The sequence below is a fragment of the Procambarus clarkii genome, chromosome 10 (assembly GCF_040958095.1).
Source record: "Procambarus clarkii isolate CNS0578487 chromosome 10, FALCON_Pclarkii_2.0, whole genome shotgun sequence".
NCBI classification, from domain to species: Eukaryota; Metazoa; Arthropoda; class Malacostraca; order Decapoda; family Cambaridae; genus Procambarus; species Procambarus clarkii.
This window is the reverse complement of record NC_091159.1, coordinates 26,053,346-26,073,758: the sequence shown is the minus strand read 5'-3', so window position 1 is coordinate 26,073,758 and position 20,413 is coordinate 26,053,346. Positions and strand designations below refer to the sequence as shown.

Genomic DNA, 20,413 nt, shown 5'->3' with positions numbered 1-20,413 from the left:
CATACCGGTGGAAACTGAGCCTTCTACAGCAGGTTTGCAGGGGTCGTGTCTGCCGTTGCAAGGGCCCGTGTCTGCCGTTGCAAGGGCCCGTGTCTGCCGTTGCCAGGGCCCGTGTCTGCCGCTGCAAGGGCCCGTGTCTGCCGTTGCAAGGGCCCGTGTCTGCCGTTGCAAGGGGCCCGTGTCTGCTGCTGCAAGGGCCCGTGTCTGCTGCTGCAGGAGGTGCTGGTAATGTCAGGAGTGAGGCGGCCATGGCGTGGCTTGCAGACTCGGCAGTACTGGTTTGCCAGAGGTAATTATAACAGGCAGTTGATTATCATACTCGGGCAGGCTGCCGCTGCTGGTGGTGCGGGAGATGTTTGGCTTCTGTGTTGGTGTGGTGGTTGGGAGGGGGGTGCAGATGGTGGTTAATGGGTGGTGGTAGTGTTGGTGTGGTGGTTGGGAGGGGGGGTGGAGATGGTGGTTAATGGGTGGTGGTAGTGTTGGTGTGGTGGTTGGGAGGGGGGGTGGAGATGGTGGTTAATGGGTGGTGGTAGTGTTGGTGTGGTGGTTGGGAGGGGGGGGTGGAGATGGTGGTTAATGGGTGGTGGTAGTGTTGGTGTGGTGGTTGGGAGGGGGGTGGAGATGGTGGTTAATGGGTGGTGGTAGTGTTGGTGTGGTGGTTGGGAGGGGGGGTGGAGATGGTGGTTAATGGGTGGTGGTAGTGTTGGTGTGGTGGTTGGGAGGGGGGGGGTGGAGATGGTGGTTAATGGGTGGTGGTAGTGTTGGTGTGGTGGTTGGGAGGGGGGGGTGGAGATGGTGGTTAATGGGTGGTGGTAGTGTTGGTGTGGTGGTTGGGAGGGGGGTGGAGATGGTGGTTAATGGGTGGTGGTAGTGATGGTGATGGTGGTGAACATATGTTTGACGGTGGTGCTGATTGGTGGTGGTAGTAAGGGTGCTAGTAGTATTAGTAGTGGTGGTAGTTTTGGGGTTAATGGCTCCTATATTAACCACAACCTGTCCGCCTACAACCTGTCCTCCTACAGCCTGTCCTCCTACAGCCAGTCCTCCTACAACCTGTCCTCCTACAGCCTGTCCTCCTACAGCCTGTCCTCCTACAGCCAGTCCTCCTACAACCTGTCCTCCTATAACCTGTCCTCCTACAACCTGTCCTCCTACAGCCTGTCTTCCTACAACCTGTCCTCCTATAACCTGTCCTCCTACAACCTGTCCGCCTACAACTTGTCCTCCTACAACCTGTCCGCCTACAACCTGTCCTCCTATAACCTGTCCTCCTACAGCCTGTCCTCCTACAACCTGTCCGCCTACAACCTGTCCTCCTATAACCTGTCCTCCTACAACCTGTCCTCCTACAACCTGTCCTCCTACAACTTGTCCTCCTACAACCTGTCCTCCTACAACATGTCCTCCTACAACCTGTCCTCCAAGCATATATACTTGGGGATCATTCAAGCTTGTTCGCATTTGTGTTGCTCACGTGGCCCTCACAAAGTGAGGTGATTCGATGAAATATCTCTGCCAAAGTTTCCCTAAAAAGTGTGCTGTCGGGATGTTGGGAAAATAGCCTCGGCTACCAATGTCTTTTGAACAGTCCCAGTCCGCTTAACCGCAGCCTCGCTAACATAGAGGCGTCCTGACCGCCAGCTTAATACGCTTAAACACTTACAAGACGGTATAATATCGTAAATTGAATACTAGAAAATAAGGACATAAATTATGCCTCCGTCAGACAGCAGACATCTGCACCTGCGGGCGAGGCTGTCTGCTGATCTCTGCTGGCTGGGTTCACACCTCTGCGGTACTTGTTCCTGTAGATTAAGCGGGTTCGTTCTTATTCCACTATAGAGTCTTTTGTGACGTTAAACGTGTTTACTATATCCGTTATAGCGTGTTTTGAGACATATAAATAAATATATATATATATATATATATATATATATATATATATATATATATATATATATATATATATATATATATATATATATATATATATATATATATATATATATATATATATATTTATAAGCGTTATATTTGCAGAGGAATTATAAAACCCCTTTGAAGAATATTTCAGCTTATTCACTTTATTGTTTTCATTTGGAACTTATGAAAAGAGATTTTGGTGTACACTACAGCTGGTTGATCTTACGAGGGTCATAACTACAGTTGGTTGATCTTACGAGGGTCATAACTACAGTTGGTTGATCTTACGAGGGTCGTAACTACAGTTGGTTGATCTTACGAGGGTCATAACTACAGTTGGTTGATCTTACGAGGGTCGTAACTACAGTTGGTTGATCTTACGAGGGTCATAACTACAGTTGGTTGATCTTACGAGGGTCGTAACTACAGTTGGTTGATCTTACGAGGGTCATAACTACAGCTGGTTGATCTTACGAGGGTCATAACTACTCCTGGTTGATCTTACGAGGGTCATAACTACACCTGGTTGATCTTACGAGGGTCATAACTACAGTTGGTTGATCTTACGAGGGTCATAACTACAGTTGGTTGATCTTACGAGGGTCGTAACTACAGTTGGTTGATCTTACGAGGGTCATAACTACAGCTGGTTGATCTTACGAGGGTCATAACTACACCTGGTTGATCTTACGAGGGTCATAATTACAGTTGGTTGATCTTACGAGGGTCATAACTACAGTTGGTTGATCTTACGAGGGTCGTAACTACAGCTGGTTGATCTTACGAGGGTCATAACTACAGTTGGTTGATCTTACGAGGGTCATAACTACAGCTGGCGGTTCCAGTGTCTGTAGCACAGTAACTGTTGCAACGTAACTGTACCATGGCGTCTGTACCATGGCGTCTGTACCATGGCGTCTGTACCATGGCGTCTATACCATGGCGTCTGTACCATGGCGTCTGTACCATGGCGTCTGTACCATGGCGTCTGTACCACATCATGTGTACCACAGTGACTGTAGTGGACCACATGAACAAGAACATGACGCTGTACCTCGCCCATATATCATCCCCAACAAACAGCCTTCAGTGTCGGAAATCAAGCTGTGCAATTTCTCATTGCAAGAATTGTCTAAGCTTTAAAAGCTTAATTATATGCTGTTATAGAATTAACTTTAATTCCTTCATATATCATATAATTCCCATTAATAATCTACGATGGTCTTACGGCAGATGGTAATTACACAAGACCCCAAGTCGTTGCCTCAGTTTCCTCTGGGTAAAAAAAACAGTGGTTTAGCGTACCTTGAGGTGCTTCCGGGGCTCAGCGTCCCCACGGCCCGGTCGTCGACCAGGCCTCCTCGTTGCTGGACTGGTCAACAAGGCCTGTGCTGAGGCCCCTGGTCTAAGCACAGGCCTGGGGAGTCGTAGGTAGGGTGCTTTTCATTCAAAATCGAGCTGTTGTTATTGTTAAAGATTCGCTAGCTGAAGTTCCAGGTAACACAGGCTATGGTGATCCCGTAGTGCCTTCACAAACGAGTGGTTTGGCTACTGGTTTAACTTGCATTTCTAACAGTTAAAAGCCTTGTAACTACGGTCGTTAGCGTCCGGGGAGGAGATACTCCAGCGTCTCAAGGTGCTCCTCGGGTCTCCGAGGAGACCATTTGGAGATTATTCTCGCACAATTGAGTCCAACCACTTGGGCAGGACGGTAGAGCGACGGTCTCGCTTCATGCAGGTCGGCGTTCAATCCCCGACCGTCCAAGTGGTTGGACACTTACGTTCCCACATCCCTGTCCCATCCCAAAATCCTTATCCTGATCCCCCTTCCCAGTGCTATATAGTCGTAATGGCTTGGCGCTTTCCCCCTCCCCCTGATAGTTCCCTTCCCTTCTCGCACAATTGAAAGGCGGAGCGGTGGTAATACGACACTTGTAAACTGCTCTGAAGGTAATGTGTATCATTTTAAACAATATCCTGTTTGGGGATAATTTGATCTGAGGGTTGGAGAGAGGGTATATTATATCTAATATATCTATATCATATCTAATATACCTTTCTGCCGGTCTGGGAGGAGCAATCATTGTCCTAACTATTAATTCAACTGTGTAAAGGGCTACATGGAGTACTTCAATACTGCTATCATATATATATATATATAGATATATATATATATATATGTTTTTATCTCTATATATAATTTTGAAATTGAATTGACTGTTAAATAAAGTCCATTACAGTATTACTGTGTTCTTGTGAAGGTGTTTTAAAATATCCCACCAGACGGTCGTTACTTGTAATTGAACAATAGCGGTTTGTAATTGTCTAAAAAACAATTACTCTATTGTAGTGATTGTAGTCTATTCTTTGTTTTAGGGCTGATGTAGTTGTTTTAATGTGTACTGAATCTAACTACAGTGTTGGGTTTCATGTTTAAGACCTCTGGAGAAAACAAAAGATGTTTAGTTGTGTGAAAATGGTTGTTAGAGTTAATGGTGGTGGGGGGGGGTAATGGGCATGGTTGGGGGGAGGGAGGGTTAATGGGGGGGGGGGGTTGTACACTACATGGCGTTACAGTATTGGTTTGACCAGCTCTGTGGTATTTATCTGTGGGATACAGTGGGTCTTATGTACCCTGACGGCCTGTGAAATTGAAGTGTACACACACACACACACACACACACACACACACACACACACACACACACACACACACACACACACACACACACACACACACACACCTAAACTGGAGAAGGTTCAGAGGTTAGCCTCGAGACTAGTGCCTGAGCTGAGGGGTATGAACTGTGAGGAGAGACTACGGGAATTAAACCCTCACGTCGCAGGAAGACAGGAGTTAGGGGAGACATGATCACCACATAGAAGATTCTCAGAGGAATTGATAGGGTATACAAAGACAGTTTATTTAACACAAGGGACACACGAACAAAGGGACACAGGTGGAAATTGAGTACCCAAATGAGTCATAAAGACATTAAACAGATGCAGGCGATGAGTCACAATAACGTGGCTGAAGTATGTTGACCAGACCACACACTAGAAGTTGAAGGGACGACGACGTTTCGGTCCGTCCTGGACCATTCTCAAGTCGATTGTCAACAATCGACTTGAGAATGGTCCAGGACGGACCGAAACGTCGTCGTCCCTTCAACTTCTAGTGTGTGGTCTGGTCAACAAAATTAAACATATTTTTTTTTATTGTCAGAGTAGTTAATAAATGGAATGCACTAGGAAGTGATGTGGTGGAGGCTGACTCCATACACAGTTTCAAATGTAGATATGATAGAGCCCAGTAGGCTCAGGAACCTGTACACCAGTTGATTGACAGCTGAGAGGCGGAACCAAACAGCCAGAGCTCAACCCCTGGAAACACAACTAGGTGAGTACACACACATGTTAAGGCTCGGCTGAAACTGTAGTAATGTAGTCAACCCACAACCGTCCATCATACCTATTTTGTCATGTGTTGGAGAGTTATCTTATGCCGCAGAGCACTCTTATTTGTGGCCAAGTGTAGCCAAGTGTGTGTGTGTACTCACCTAGTTGTGCTTGCGGGGGGGTTGAGCTTTGGCTCTTTGGTCCCGCCTCTCTACTGTCAATCAACTGGTGTACAGGTTCCTGAGCCTACTGGGCTCTATCATATCTACATTTGAAACTGTGTATGGAGTCAGCCTCCACCACATCACTGCCTAATGCATTCCATTTATTAACTACTCTGACACTAAAAAAGTTGTGTGTGTGTGTGTGTACTCACCTAGTTGTACTTGCGGGGGTTGAGCTCTGGCTCTTTGGTCCCGCCTCCCAACTGTCAACTCACAATTGTGTGAGTGTATGAGAATAAATATATGGGTACCAAAACGGAGGTCCCAGAGGCACCCATGTGGTGATTTACAACAGTATTGTTAAATAAAAAGACGAAGCAAAAAGTAACCCAACCTATATAGTGATTAACTTCTGTGTGTCTGTCTCTCCCTGGGGCAGGCGGGAGTGGTTGGGCAGCCTTCCCGCCTCCAGACAACGCCCGCTGCCTCCCACCCACTGAGGTAAGTGCGCTCCTTGGCTAGTCCCGACCCACGTAAATCACCCTGTGTATTGTAAGCCTTTGTAGTTAAACGGTCGTTAAAGGAAGCTGCTAACTACCAGGTTGTTATATAAGGGGAGGGGGGAGGGGGGTTGCTAAGGTCTTGCAACCTTGGCTCCGTTCGCTTTGTGATTCAAAAATCACAAAAATCACCCCCGTCCCATCCCAAATCCTTATCCTAATCCCTTCCCAGTGCTATATAGTCGTAATGGCTTGGCGCTTTCCCCTGATAATTCTCTCCCTCCCTCCATTAGAGACTGCTGGGTGCACAGGTGGGTCCTATAGGACCTGCTGGGTGCACAGGTGGGTCCTATAGGACCTGCTGGGTGCACAGGTGGGTCCTATAGGACCTGCTGGGTGCACAGGTCAAGGTCTCCTAGCAGTCATGCTTGACGCAGGGTGTGTTTGGCAGACTTAAGTATGCTAAGATTCACTCCAGCTTCGCATGACCTGGGGAGTAGAATTGCTGGTAGTACTGATGTTAGTGCTGGTAGTGGTGATGTTAGTGGTGGTGGTGGTGATGTTAGTGGTGGTGGTGGTGGTGCTGGAGGAGGTGGTGGTGGTGCATGTGGTAGAGGAGGAGCAGGAGGTGTAGACAAGGGGGTGTCCGCCCCCCACCAGGAAGATGTTCCTCCACCTCCCCCCACGCTGGAGAGAGGAGTCTCAGCTCACCTCCCAGCAGTTAAGTATTAATCCCTGACCAAACCTCGCCGCTACCCACCCCACTCTCCAATTTATTTAAAAAGTGATTTCCTCTATATACAATCAAGACGAAACGCCCAAGCGAGTTAAAACACACAAAAAAACAGCGCCGTTGTTTGGCCGAGTGGGTGGCGGAGCTGTGGGAAAGCAGGTGAGAGGAGCAAACAAGTGAATGATTTATCTCAAGAAACAAGTTAAGAGCGCCGGCCGTAGCAACGCTCTCTGTGGTGATTTGGAGTTGATGTATCGGGCAAGCGTGCAGGGGCAAATGGCAGAGTGGCCGCCCGACCTCACACCTCCAGTCTGTTATTGGCGGGGAAATAACAGCCTTGGCAGCGATAGAGGTTGTGGTGATCGGTCCGGGGCGGCGCCAAGCTCTCCCTAATTCTCCCGCTCGAGTTAAGTGGGCAGCAGCCAGACCACTGTGGACTTTTAAGACCATTTTAGGGAGGGATTTTTTGGGCCCTTTCGTTCCTTGGTTGAGGCTGCATTCTCTCCCGCCTTTTTGGTGAGGATGGTGAGAGCGGCAGATGGTGATAGACCGGCCAGGTGGCCAGGGTTTAGGCCAGGTATGAGAATCCGGGTTGAGGATGTAGGTGGAGGGTGGGGGGGGGGGGAGATTGAATGATGGAGAGGAGGGGAGGGGGGAAGGGAGACGTTTGCCTAGCAAGGGTAAGTTATTGTTGGTGAGCATCTGTGGGATGAGATGGTGGTGGTGGTGGTGATGCTGCTAGTACTGGTGCCTCCCCCCCCCCCCCTCTCTCTCTCTCTCTAAATGGCGGGGTCCAAGAGTTAATAGCTCGATCCTGCAGTTACAAACAGTAAATACACACACACATTCGTCCATTTGCACTCTGGTCTAACCTCTCCATATCATGTGAGGGTTGACGTGTAGGCCTCAGTTGGTGGCCTGTGAGGGCGTGATGCTGGTGGACCATCTTGACGTGTCGGAGGCTGGGAGAGTGTGTGCATCTGGACGTCAGAGGAGAGTGAGTGTGGCGGCTCTCATCTGACACCAGACAGACGGTAGGGGTGTGGGAGGTGACCTAGGCTACAGGACTGGTGAGCCCGGGGCTACCACCACAGCATCCTCCTCCTCCTCCTGATGCTGGTGATAGTGAAGGAAGGTGGAGGGAGAGCACCACAGTGTGAGGTGATTGACAAGAGGGGTAAGGGAGAGAGGGTCATGTTGGAGATGATGTAAGAAGGAACATCTCTCTAATAGGGAATGATGTCACTGACATTCACCAGCCAGTTAACTACCGCATAATCTCCCTACTAGAAACAGTTGGTAAATGTTTGGGTAAAATATCAAACAGCTCAACTACTACTTGGAATATAACGAGCTCTTTACCGAGAAGCCATTTGTATTCAGGAGCGAGAGACCCAACAAGCCATCAACACCATCTATGCTGTAGCCTCGACCAACAAACCCAAATAGCATTGATAGCAACAAAATGTTTGCACAAGACCTTCGACAGCTTCTGGTACGACATTTTTAGGTGCAAACTTGCGGATATCGCAGTCCACAATTGGGCTTCCTTAAACTAATGAAGACCTGCATGAAGAACGAATGCCTCGCCCTCTGCCTCAATGGGGCAGAGGGCGAGGAATTACTAAACCTTTCACCTCCCACAGTTGGAGTTCGACCAGACTCGTGTCTAAACTCTGTGCTATTGAACATGTTCACGACCGTCCTCAGCCGGAATATACACACACACAATCACCCAATTTGCAGACAATTTAACCCGAGAAATATCGTCCAACCCAGGGCCTCTTGTGGGGTACTGTGTCAAAGGCTTTCGGACAGTTCAAGGAGATGCAGTCTGCCCACCCTTCTCTTTATTGCTTAATCTTTGTTACCAGGTCGTAGAATTCTATTAAACCTGTGAGGCAAGATTTGCTATCCCAGAACCAATGTTGGTGGTGTGTCACGAAGTCCCTTCTCCCCTTGTGTGTGTTCGTGTTCGCGTGTGTGTTCGTGTTCGTGTTCTCCGTTCAATTTATCAGGGTATAGTTAGGGGAGTTACTGAAGCCCAGTTTAACGTATTTATCCAGTTGCATTTTCTAGTTTACAGAAGAAGTACCACCTGGTGATTCACTCAGACAAGCCTGTTTGGATCTTTCCAGAAGCTTGTCAGGGTGATGTTTATTGGCTCCCCCCCCCCCACACCCCCCCTACCCCCCCCCCCCCTCCCCGCCGTCTCTTCCAACCCTCAATAAATTATCAGTAATAAGTAGTTTATTATTTATAAGAATTTATTGTTGCAAGTCAGATACTGGCAAGGCTCTGAGACCGCCAACGAGGCTTCGACTCCCAAGACGAGCTGCTTGAGTAATACCGGGGAGGCTAATTGAACCCCGGAGGTTGCTGCTAGGGGGGGAGGGGGGAGGGGGAGGCTGTGGGGGTTGGGTGGTACCTGTAGGGAGGCTGGGTGGACGGCCCCGTCCCCCGAGACTGATGTATAGTGTCGAGATGCTGGTTAGCGTTTAGTTCCGGTGGTGGGAGACGACGGTGTAAGTAGCCGGGGCCTGATGAGCCGCCCGGACCCCCAGGCTGCCCGGGTACGCGACCGGGCGCGCGCTCTCTCTCTGTGTTCACCTAGTTGTGCTTGCGGGGGTTGAGCTCTGCTCTTTCGGCCCGCCTCTCAACTGTCAATCAACTGTAACTAACTACTAACTAACTTTTGTTTTCGACACACACAAACACAAGTTTCAAGTGTAGATATGATAGAGCCCAAAAGGCTCAGGAACCTGTATACCTGTTGATTGACGGTTGAGAGACGGAACCAAAAGCCAGAGCTCAACCCCCGCAAGCACAAATAGGTGAGTATACACACACACACACACACACACACACACACACACACACACACACACACACACACACACACACACACACACACACACACACACACACACACACTGTAACGATTCGAGAAAGAGACCTGGGAGTGGATGTGACACCTAATCTAACTCCTGAGGCACATATAAATAGGATAACGACAGCAGCGTACTCTACACTGGCGAAAATTAGAACTTCATTCAGAAACCTAAATGAGGAAGCTTTTAGGGCACTTTACACTGCCTACGTGAGACCCGTCTTAGAGTATGCCGCGCCATCATGGAGCCCCCACCTGAAGAAACACATAAAGAAACTGGAGAAGGTTCAGAGGTTTGCGACGAGGCTTGTCCCAGAGTTACGAGGGATGGGATATGAAGAGCGGCTGAAGGAACTGAACCTAACGACACTAGAGAAAAGAAGGGAGAGAGGAGATATGATAGGGACATATAAAATACTCAGGGGAATTGATAAAGTGGAAATAGATGAAATGTTCACACGTAATAATAACAGAACGAGGGGACATGGGTGGAAACTGGAAACTCAGATGAGTCACAGAGATGTTAGGAAGTTTTCTTTTAGCGTGAGAGTAGTAGAAAAATGGAATGCACTTGGGGAACAGGTTGTGGAAGCAAATACTATTCATACTTTTAAAACTAGGTATGATAGGGAAATGGGACAGGAGTCATTGCTGTAAACAACCGATAGCTAGAAAGGCGGGATCCAAGAGTCAATGCTCGATCCTGCAAGCACATATAGGTGAGTACATATAGGTGAGTACACACACACACACACACACACACACACACACACACACACACACACACACACACACACACACACACACACACACACACACACACACACACACACACACAAAAGACTGGCATACCGAAAAGGGAATTATGAGGAGATGAGAAGTTTCCTAAGGGATATACCATGGGACACAGACCTCAGAGCTAAGTCTGTATAAGACATGATGAACTATGTCACCCAAAAGTGTCAGGAGGCAGTAAACAGGTTCATCCCGGCCCAAAGGGAAAAATCCGAGAAGCAAAAGAAGAATCCATGGTTTAACAGGATATGTATGGAAGCAAAGGTACAGAACAAAAGAGCGTGGAGGAACTTCCGAAATAACAGAACACCGGAAAGCAGAGAGAGATACCAGAGAACAAGGAATGAGTATGTTAGTGTGAGAAGGGACGCAGAGAAAAATTATGAAAATGATATAGCGAGCAAAGCCAAGACCGATCCAAAGCTACTCCACAGTCACATCAGGAGGAAAACAACAGTGAAAGAACAGGTAATGAAACTTAGAACAGGCGAGGACAGGTATACAGATTACAAAGAGGTGTGTGAGGAACTCAACAAGAGGTTCCAGGAGGTCTTCACAATAGAACATGGTGAGGTCACTGCGCTAGGAGAGGGGGCAGTAAACCAGGCGGCCTTGGAAGGGTTCGAAATTACGAGAGATGAGGTCAAGAGACACCTGTTGGATCTGGATGTGAGAAAGGCTGTTGGTCCAGACGGGATATCACCATGGGTATTGAAAGAGTGTGCAGAGGCACCCTGCTTGCCACTCTCCATAGTGTATAGTAGGTCACTGGAGACGGGAGACCTACCAGAAATATGGAAGGTGGCTAATGTGGTCCCAATATACAAGAAAGGTGACAGACAAAAGGCACTGAACTACAGGCCAGTGTCCTTAACTTGTATACCATGCAAAGTGATGGAGAAGATCGTGAGAAAAAATCTAGTAACACATCTGGGGAGAAGGGACTTCGTGACAAATCGCCAACATGGGTTCAGGGAGGGTAAATTTTGCCTTACTGGCTTAATAGAATTCTACAATCAGGTGACAAAGATTAAGCAAGAAAGAGAAGGCTGGGCGGACTGCATTTTTTTGGACTGTCGGAAAGCCTTTGATACAGTCCCCCATAAGAGGCTGGTACATAAGCTGGAGAGACAGGTAGGAGTAACTGGTAAAGTGCTCCAGTGGATAAGGGAATACCTAAGCAATAGGAAGCAAAGAGTTACAGTGAGGGGTGAGACCTCAGATTAGCGTGAAGTCACCAGTGGAGTCCCACAGGGCTCTGTACTCGGTCCTATCCTGTTTCTGATATACGTAAATGATCTCCCAGAGGGTATAGACTCATTCCTTTCAATGTTTGCTGACGACGCCAAAATAATGAGAAGGATTAAGACAGAGGAGGACTGCTTGAGGCTTCAAGAAGACCTGGACAAACTAAAGGAATGGTCGAACAAATGGTTGTTAGAGTTTAACCCAAGCAAATGTAATGTAATGAAGATAGGTGTAGGGAGCAGGAGGCCAGTTACAAGGTATCATTTGGGAGATGAAATACTTCAAGAGTCAGAGAGAGAAAGACCTGGGGGTTGATATCACGCCAGACCTGTCTCTTGAAGCCCATATCAAGAGGATAACATCAGCAGCATATGCCAGGTTGGCTAACATAAGAACGGCATTTAGACACTTGTGCAAGAAATCATTCAGAACTTTGTATACCACCTATGTCAGACCAATCCTGGAGTATGCAGCCCCAGCATGAAGTCCATATCTAGTCAAGCATAAGACCAAACTGGAAAAAGTTCAATGGTTTGCCACCAGACTAGTACCCGGGCTGAGAGGTATGAGCCACGAGGAGAGACTACGGGAATTAAACCTCACGTCGCTAGAAGACAGAAGAGTTAGGGGGGATATGATCACCACGTACAAGATTCTCAGAGGAATTGACAGGGTAGATAAAGACGGGCTATTTAACACAAGGGGCACACGCACTAGGGGGACACAGATGGAAACTGAGTACCCAAATGAGCCACAGAGATATTAGAAAGAATTTTTTTAGTGTCAGAGTAGTTGACAAATGGAATGCATTAGGAAGTGATGTGGTGGAGGCTGACTCCATACACAGTTTCAAGTGTAGATATGATAGAGCCCAGTAGGCTCAGGACCCTGTACACCAGTTGATTGACAGCTGAGAGGCGGGACCAAAGAGCCAGAGCTCAACCCCCACTAGCACAAATAGGTTAGTACACACACAGGAAGCAGGTCCGTAACAGCTGTCTAACTCCCAGGTACCCATTTACTGCTAAGTGAACAGGGCATTAGGGTGAAAGAAACTCTGCCCATTTTTGTTTCCACCGGCACCGGGAATCAACCCACGGACCACAGGACTACGTATCCAGAGTGCTGTCCACTTAGCCACCAGCGCCCTTACAGAGAGTCTGTCTGTCTATCAATCACGTTATTCACGTACTTGGCCGACTGTTCACTTTCCATCACACGTGGTAAATACCTTTGAGTCAACCCTCACTCAACGTAAACACTAAACACTGCACCTGGCCATGATTCTTGGAACTCCATATTCATCAAGTACTGTAAAAACCACTATCGCAGGCCCTCCACATTCTGGGGAGACAAAGCCTAGATACTGGCGTTATCCCTGACTTACTAAAAACAGCAGAGATAGCACCACTCCATACAGGAGGAAATAAGGCAGAGACAAAAAAATTACAGACCGATAGCATTAACATCACACATCATAAAAATCTTTGAGTGTGTGCTAAGAAGTAGGATGACAAAATACATGGAATCACAGCATCTCCATAACCCCGGACAACATGGTTTCAGAACAGGGCGCTCTTGCCTGTCACAGTTGCTGGACCACTATGACATGGCATTAGATGCCATGGAAGACAAACAAAACGCTGATGTAATTTACACAGATTTCCCAAAAGCTTTTGATAAATGTGACCATGATGTTATTGCACACAAAATGCGTTCAAAAGGAATTACCGGAAAAATACGCAGATGGATCTACAATTTCCTAACTAACAGAACCCAATGTGTAATAGTCAACAAAATAAAATCCAGCCCATCAACCGTGAAGAGCTCAGTCCCCCAGGGTACTGTGCTTGCTCCAGTACTTTTTCTCATCCTCATATCGGACATAGACAAGGACACAATCTATAGTACTCTATCGTCCTTTGCAGATCACACTAGGATTTTTATGAGAGTAGACAACATAGAGGAGACGGCAAACCTACAATCAGATGTTAATCAGGTCTTTCTATGGGCTACAGAAAATATGGTGTTTAACGAAGATAAGTTCCAGCTCATGCGCTACGGAAAAAATGAAAATATAAAAACGGAAACCACGTACAAAACTCGGTTAAATCATAACATGGAACGAAAAGGCAATGTAAAGGATTTGAGTGTACTCATGTCGGAAGACCTTACCTTCAAAACACAATAAAGTAGCCGTCACAACTGTAAGAAAAATGACAGGTTGGATAACAAGAACCTTTCACACTAGAGATGCAAATACGAATGATACTTTTCAAGACGCTAGTGCTCTCTAGAGTGGAGTACTGCTGCACAATGACAGCCCCTTTCAAAGCTGGATAAATTGCTGACCTGGAGAGCGTGCAGAAATCCTTTAATTACTGCTAGAATCCACTCGATAAAACATCTAAACTATTGGGACCGACAAAAGAGCCTAAATCTGTATTCTCTTGAGCGCAGGCGGGAGAGATACATAATAATTTATAAGTTAAAAATATTAGAGGGGCTGGTCCTAAACCTGCACAGAGCAATAACATCACATGAGACCAGAAGGCATGGCAGGATGTGCAGAATACCCCCGTTGAAGAGCAGAGGTACAACGGGTACTCTGAGAGAGAACTATCAACATCAGAGGCCCGAGACTGTTCAACACGCTTCCACTACAGATAAGGGACATAACTGGCAAACCCCTCACAGTGTTCAAGAGGGAACTGGATACTGTGCGGGTACTGTGCCGGTACACCCACCACCGTGGGGGTACTGTACCGGTACACCCACCACCGTGGGGGTACTGTGCCGGTACACCCACCACCGTGGGGATACTGTACCGGTACACCCACCACCGTGGGGGTACTGCGCTGGTACACCCACCACTGTGGGGGGGTACTGTGCCGGTACACCCACCACCGTGGGGGTACTGTGCGGGTATCAAGCAACCGCACATGAACGCCCCGTCCCCCGACCAGGCGCACGTGAACGCCGTTCAACCCGTCCAGGGATCCAATCATGCTTGTGTGGTGTTGAGGACATATACGGCACGCATAGACGCAATAAAGCACCTAAACTATTGGGATCGTCTCAAAGCCCTCCAAATGTACTTACTAGAAAGAAGACGAGAGAGATATCAAATAATATACACCTGGAAGATACTGGAGGGCCAAGTACCAAATCTACACAGTAAAATAGCAACGTACTGGAGTGAACGACATGGAAGAAAATGTTGAATAGAACCAGTGAAGAGCAGAGGTGCCATAGGCACAATCAGAGAACACTGTATAAACATCAGAGGTCCGCGGTTGTTCAACGTCCTCCCAGCAAGCATAAGAAATATTGCCGGAACAACCGTGGACATTTTCAAGAGGAAACTAGATTTATTCCTCCAAGGAGTGCCGGACCAACCGGGCTGTGGTGGGTATGTGGGCCTGCGGGCCGCTCCAAGCAACAGCCTGGTGGACCAAACTCTCACAAGTCGAGCCTGGCCTCGGGCCGGGCTTGGGGAGTAGAAGAACTCCCAGAACCCCATCAACCAGGTATCAACCAGGACGCTCGCCTCAACTGTGTTGCTGTTGTCCGCTCCATAGGTCTTTCCAGAACAAAGAGCAGCTGTAGAGTTTACGATGAAATAGTCGGATACTGACTTACTAGAGCCTGGGGCGTCTCGCCGCCTCTTGTGGGGTGCCACGAATGGTGGGAAAGAATCTTTAGTCAGGTCTGGCCACCACTAGAGGCTAAAGAGTCCCAAGGTAGAGACGACACAATAAAGCAGCAACTCTGATGGCTCCCGCTGGGTAGAAAATTCCTGGCACCAGAAACGGAGCTCACACGACAAGGATAAGAAACTGTAGGAGGAGTTACTGTTAATTACTATGACGTTTATCTGTCGTTTAGCCTAAAATTGGCCAATAAGTGCCAAGGTGCGGCTGGGCGCAGCCTAGTCTTAACAAATAGGATCGGTACCTGGGGTAATAAGAGTGGCAGGGACCCGCAGGACAACGGCTTCCAACAAGCACTAAGATCAAGAATTTTGGCGGTAATGGCGGTGTGGTCTGAATGTTGTTCCCGCTGAAGCTCTCTTCCAGTTGGCGGACTTCCTTCCAGCTGACACGAAGCTTGATCTACTGAACGCCAGCTTTTGGGAAAAGCCTATTGACGATTTGCTCCTATTTTGTGTTTTTTCGCGAGTTAAACTTTTGAATCGTCTCTCTAATCAAAGATTCATTAGTGATTCGAAAGAGCATTGTAAAAGAGGATAGTTTTACAAATTAATTAATATGTACTAAGGAGAAAACATGAGGATTATTGTGATGTGATAATATATGCGACAGTTTTTTTATTTGAATTTGAATTTAAACTGGACGACAAACGACAGAGCAAAATACACAGGAAAATCAAAATACACATTTTGATACACAGCAAACAACACACACGCAGATTGCACTACAAAATAGACTAACCTTCTGTGGCTTGTGGGGCCATTTTAGCCGCAGCGCCCATTATCGCGGCGATGGAGAAGTCTGTGGCTCTCGCCTTGAGTACGCCCGCGTCCTCAACCACACTCATCCCGTGGGCGTGTGGGCGGTGTGCTGGTGGGCCGTGGGGGGGGGGAAGAGGGCGGATGGTAGTGCGGATGCCGACGGATTAAACCAACTCTCAAAACATTGAAGGTCTGCCGAAGAGGTTGGTCAGTGGGGCGTCGGTGGCGCTGCTGCAGTTCCCGCCATTTTCAGTTCTCGAGGGTAAACAGAACTGCTAGATGCGTGTGGAGGACATTGAGTAATTCCAGCACTATAGTTCACTTCACAACCTTCAAACTTTCTCCTGCTAACTTAATATACATATATTTTCACAGTATTTCAAAACATTTTGCTTTGCACACTTAATTCTCTCATTTAAAATCAATTATCATATAACTTAAGCACCTTCACTTTATATTTCCTGATTTAATATCCTATATCCCAAAGTCTACTGGTCTTTCGATCGATGAAGAAATCATTGTGCAACTTCATCGGGTGAATCATCCAACATTTTTTTTTAATTTTTATAATGTATTTGGTCAATGATTATCGTTGGATATAGTGGATGTGGGCAGCCCGCGTCTGGGCGTTCCATAAGACTGACTTAAGTCTCGCCTTGACACAAAGCCTTAAAATTATACCAGAGTTACTTTGTTTTCATAACGTGATTTGTGAAGTAATTGCCTTTATTATAACTCGGCTTCTGTGAGGAAATTAAGCATATAATAACTCGTATTTTATGTTATAATTAGGATTATTTTAACTCAGGATTTATGGGATAATTAGTGATCTGGTAACATGCTATGGGGGATTACAGAGCGCTGGGGGGGGGTGTCTTGACCAGTGGGGGGGGGGGCTGTGGCGTGGGGTCCTGCCCTCTGTGTTGACTTCTCTCCTTCCCTCCTCCTTCCCCTCTCCCTCCCCTCTCCTTCCCTCCCCTGACGCCTGAATAAATTCACACAGCCAGCAGACTGACTTAGTTTTAAATAAGTGCCTCGCCTTACAGATAAAAGGGTTGAGGGGGAATCTCTACAGAGGGGGGTTGGAGAGCCCTGCAGAGGAAGGGGGGATTGAAGAGAGAGCCCCCCTACAGAGGTGAGTGATTGGGGGGGGCGAACCTCCGAAAATTATGAATTTAAAATTCCGCGGGTAAATACGAAGGAGACTAACGGCCGCTGCTGGACGGAACCGCTATTGTGTGTGATAATTAAGAGCATCGGGTGCGAACGTGTAATATTCTGTAATTAGCGTCTTCTTAATAGAATATAATTAAAGGTTCGTCCGTCAGGGCGAGTTATGGAGGAGACGGCAGCCTGACCTCGTTACTATGCACTCGCTTGACACCTAATTGACTCCTGGGGTCAGTTGTATCGGACCAATTGGCTGTCAAACTATGGGGGGGAGGTGGGGGTGTCAAGTGACTGGCTGCTTGACACCTAATTGACTCCTGGAGTCAGTTATATCGGACCAATTGGCTGTCAAACTATGGGAGAAGTGGGGGTGTCAAGTGACTGGCCGCTTGACATCTAATTGCGTCTCATAGGTCAGTTGTGCCGGCTCAAGAGACTGTTAGATTAAGGGGAAGTAAGGGGAAAGGGTGTTAGGTTAAGGGAAAGTAAGGGGAAAAGGTGTTAGCTTAAGGGAAAGTAAGGGGAAAGGGTGTCAAGTAACTGTTAGCTTGACACCTAATTGCGTCTCCTGGGGTCAGTTATGTCAGACGAGGAAGAGGGGAAGGGTATGCCAAACCACTGTCCACTTGACACAGTTGTGTTCGACCAGGCTGACTGCTTGACACTAAAGCAGGTGTGTCACAGGTGTCAAACGCTGCAAGTGTCCAGACTAAACTTAATGAATCCCTAATCCTGTCCTCGGATGGAGGCGCGGGTGGATAGATGTATGGGGGTGGGGGAGAGTTATTAGTGAGGGGGGATGGGGATGAGGGGGGTAGAGGACAGGTATGGGAAGTGTGTAAATGTAGCATGGAGCAGGTGTGTGTGTCGGGGAGAATTACGTCGACTCATTCTACATCGTTACTGGTATACGGGAGCTGGTATACTGTGTGGTTCGTGTCTTGGTATACTCTCGTTCGTGTCTTGGTATACTCTCGTTCGTGTCTTGGTATACTCTCGTTCGTGTCTTGGTATACTGTGGTTCGTGTCTTGGTATACTCTCGTTCGTGTCTTGGTATACTCTCGTTCGTGTCTTGGTATACTGTGGTTCGTGGCATGGTATACCCTGGTTGTATACTTAACAGCAGTATTTCGTTACTGGTTAGTATTTCGTTATTAGTATTTCGTTAAGACTCGTGAAACACTCAAGAGTCCTCTTAAGAGACCTGGGGCCAGATTCACGAAGCAGTTACGCAAGCACTTACGAACGTGTACATCTTCCCTCAATCTTTGACGGCTTTGGTTACATTTATTAAACAGTTTACAAGCATGAAAACTTGCCAATCAACTGTTGTTATTGTTATAAACAGCCTCCTGGTGCTACGGAGCTCATTAACTGTTTAATAATTGTAAACAAAGCCGCCAAAGATTGAGAAAAGATGTACAGGTTCATAAGTGCTTGCGTAACTGCTTCGTGAATCTGGCCCCAGGTTCGTAAGTGATTGCGTAACTGCTTCGTGAATCTGGTCCCTCTACATTAACCAAACTACTGTTAAGCGGAACGAGGTTGTTGGCAACAATGACCATTAGGTTGCCAGGTTTTGCCACACTCGCAAACTGTTTAATAAACACAGACTAAGCTGTCATGATTGAGGAGAGAAGCACAGGTTTCGTTAAGAAAACACTGAAGTACGTGATGAATCTCTCGATGAAAATATTTGATGAACTCTCATCCCTGAAGCCCAAAGATGAGTGTGTTCGATCCCACAGCGGCTCGCAAAATTGACGTGATGTCCCATTTTCTATTTGTGGGACCCTGGTTAGGTTTTGGTTCGGGTAATGTAGGACAGCCTGGCTTGGGTTTGTTTCCGGATAGCTTAGACGGCTGCATTTTGTACGGAGTGGCATATGAAGAGAACGGGTTTAAAGTGAAGATATTAATGCACATGTTGCTTGAATCATTGCACCAACGGCTGGAAAACGTGCTTCTAGGGGGAGCTAAAGCTCAACCCTTGCCCACACAAATAGGTAAGTTCACCCCTCAATAGCCAACACGCGGTTGACCAGACCCCACACTAGAAGATGAAGGGACTATCTTGAGATGATTTCGGGGCTTTAGTGTCCCCGCGGCCCGGTCCTCGACCAGGCCTCCACCCCCAGGAAGCAGCCCGTGACAGCTCACTAACACCCAGGTACCTATTTTACTGCTAGGTAACAGGGGCATAGGGTGAAAGAAACTCTGCCCATTGTTTCTCGCCGGCGCCCGGGATCGAACCCGGGACCACAGGATCACAAGTCCAGTGTGCTATCCGCTCGGCCGACCGGCTCCCTGTGAGTAACCATCACTAACAAGATCAAATTGGCAGTATGGCCTCCACACAATGGTTAATCCCATATGACAAACAATGGCGTCATCCCACAGGCAAACAAGGACCCCGTGTGCGCCAACCACAGGGTGGGCCCCCCCCCCCCTGCCTCGCCCCACTCTCTCTGGTCCTTAAGTGCTTATGATCTTCAATAACGAGGGGGGCTTTGTGGGGGGATGGGGCTGGGGTGGAAATTGGGTAGGGGAGAGACTGTGGCTTGGGGAAAGGGTAGGGAATGGGGCTTGGGGAAGGCCCCAAACAAAACTTAGCTTATCTCTGTAGCTAAGATGATGTTCACCAATTGCCGGAGCATCGATCTTCCCTGTGTGGGTGTGGTGGTGGGGGGGGGGAGGGTTGTTGTATGTGTTTAGGGGGTGTTGTGTGTGGGGGATGGTCGTTGTGTGTGGAGGGGGGAGTGTTGTGTTGTGTGTGGGGGGGGGGGGGTACAAACTACCACATGTAGTGTCCTGAAGTAAATATTAACGTATATTTTGTTTTAAGATTCCAAGGATAGAATTGTAGTAAATAATAATTGAGTTAATAACCATTACTGCTTTAATATGACGTATAAACAAATCCACTAATTCCTTTAAGACATTTGTAAATGTGTAATTCCTAGTCTTCTCTCCTTGCCAATTAAGACAAGTACTCACAGAAAGTCGAAATGTGTACTGTTGACACTCTTATTACTAGTTAACAAAAAAATTAATTCAATATTTTTAATTAATAATTCATTAATGAACTGATGTACCCCTCCCCCCCTCCCACGTCT

General features: G+C 47.4%; 2 protein-coding genes across 2 annotated transcripts in view; both read right to left on the bottom strand.

Annotated features, from left to right (window-relative positions):
- Window positions 1–16,262, bottom strand: part of LOC123773410 (T-box protein H15) — a 37,066-nt gene extending 20,804 nt beyond the window's left edge. Inside the window, exon 1 of the mRNA XM_045767163.2 lies at window positions 16,107–16,262. Within this exon, the coding sequence (XP_045623119.1) occupies window positions 16,107–16,212 (106 nt within the window). The 5' untranslated portion in view covers window positions 16,213–16,262. The remainder of the gene's footprint in view (window positions 1–16,106) is intronic.
- Window positions 1–16,863, bottom strand: part of LOC123752510 (T-box transcription factor TBX20) — a gene marked incomplete in the record, with an annotated part of 253,446 nt that extends 236,583 nt beyond the window's left edge. Inside the window, 1 exon segment of the mRNA XM_069321775.1 lies at window positions 16,248–16,863.
- Window positions 16,864–20,413: the final 3,550 nt, after the last annotated feature.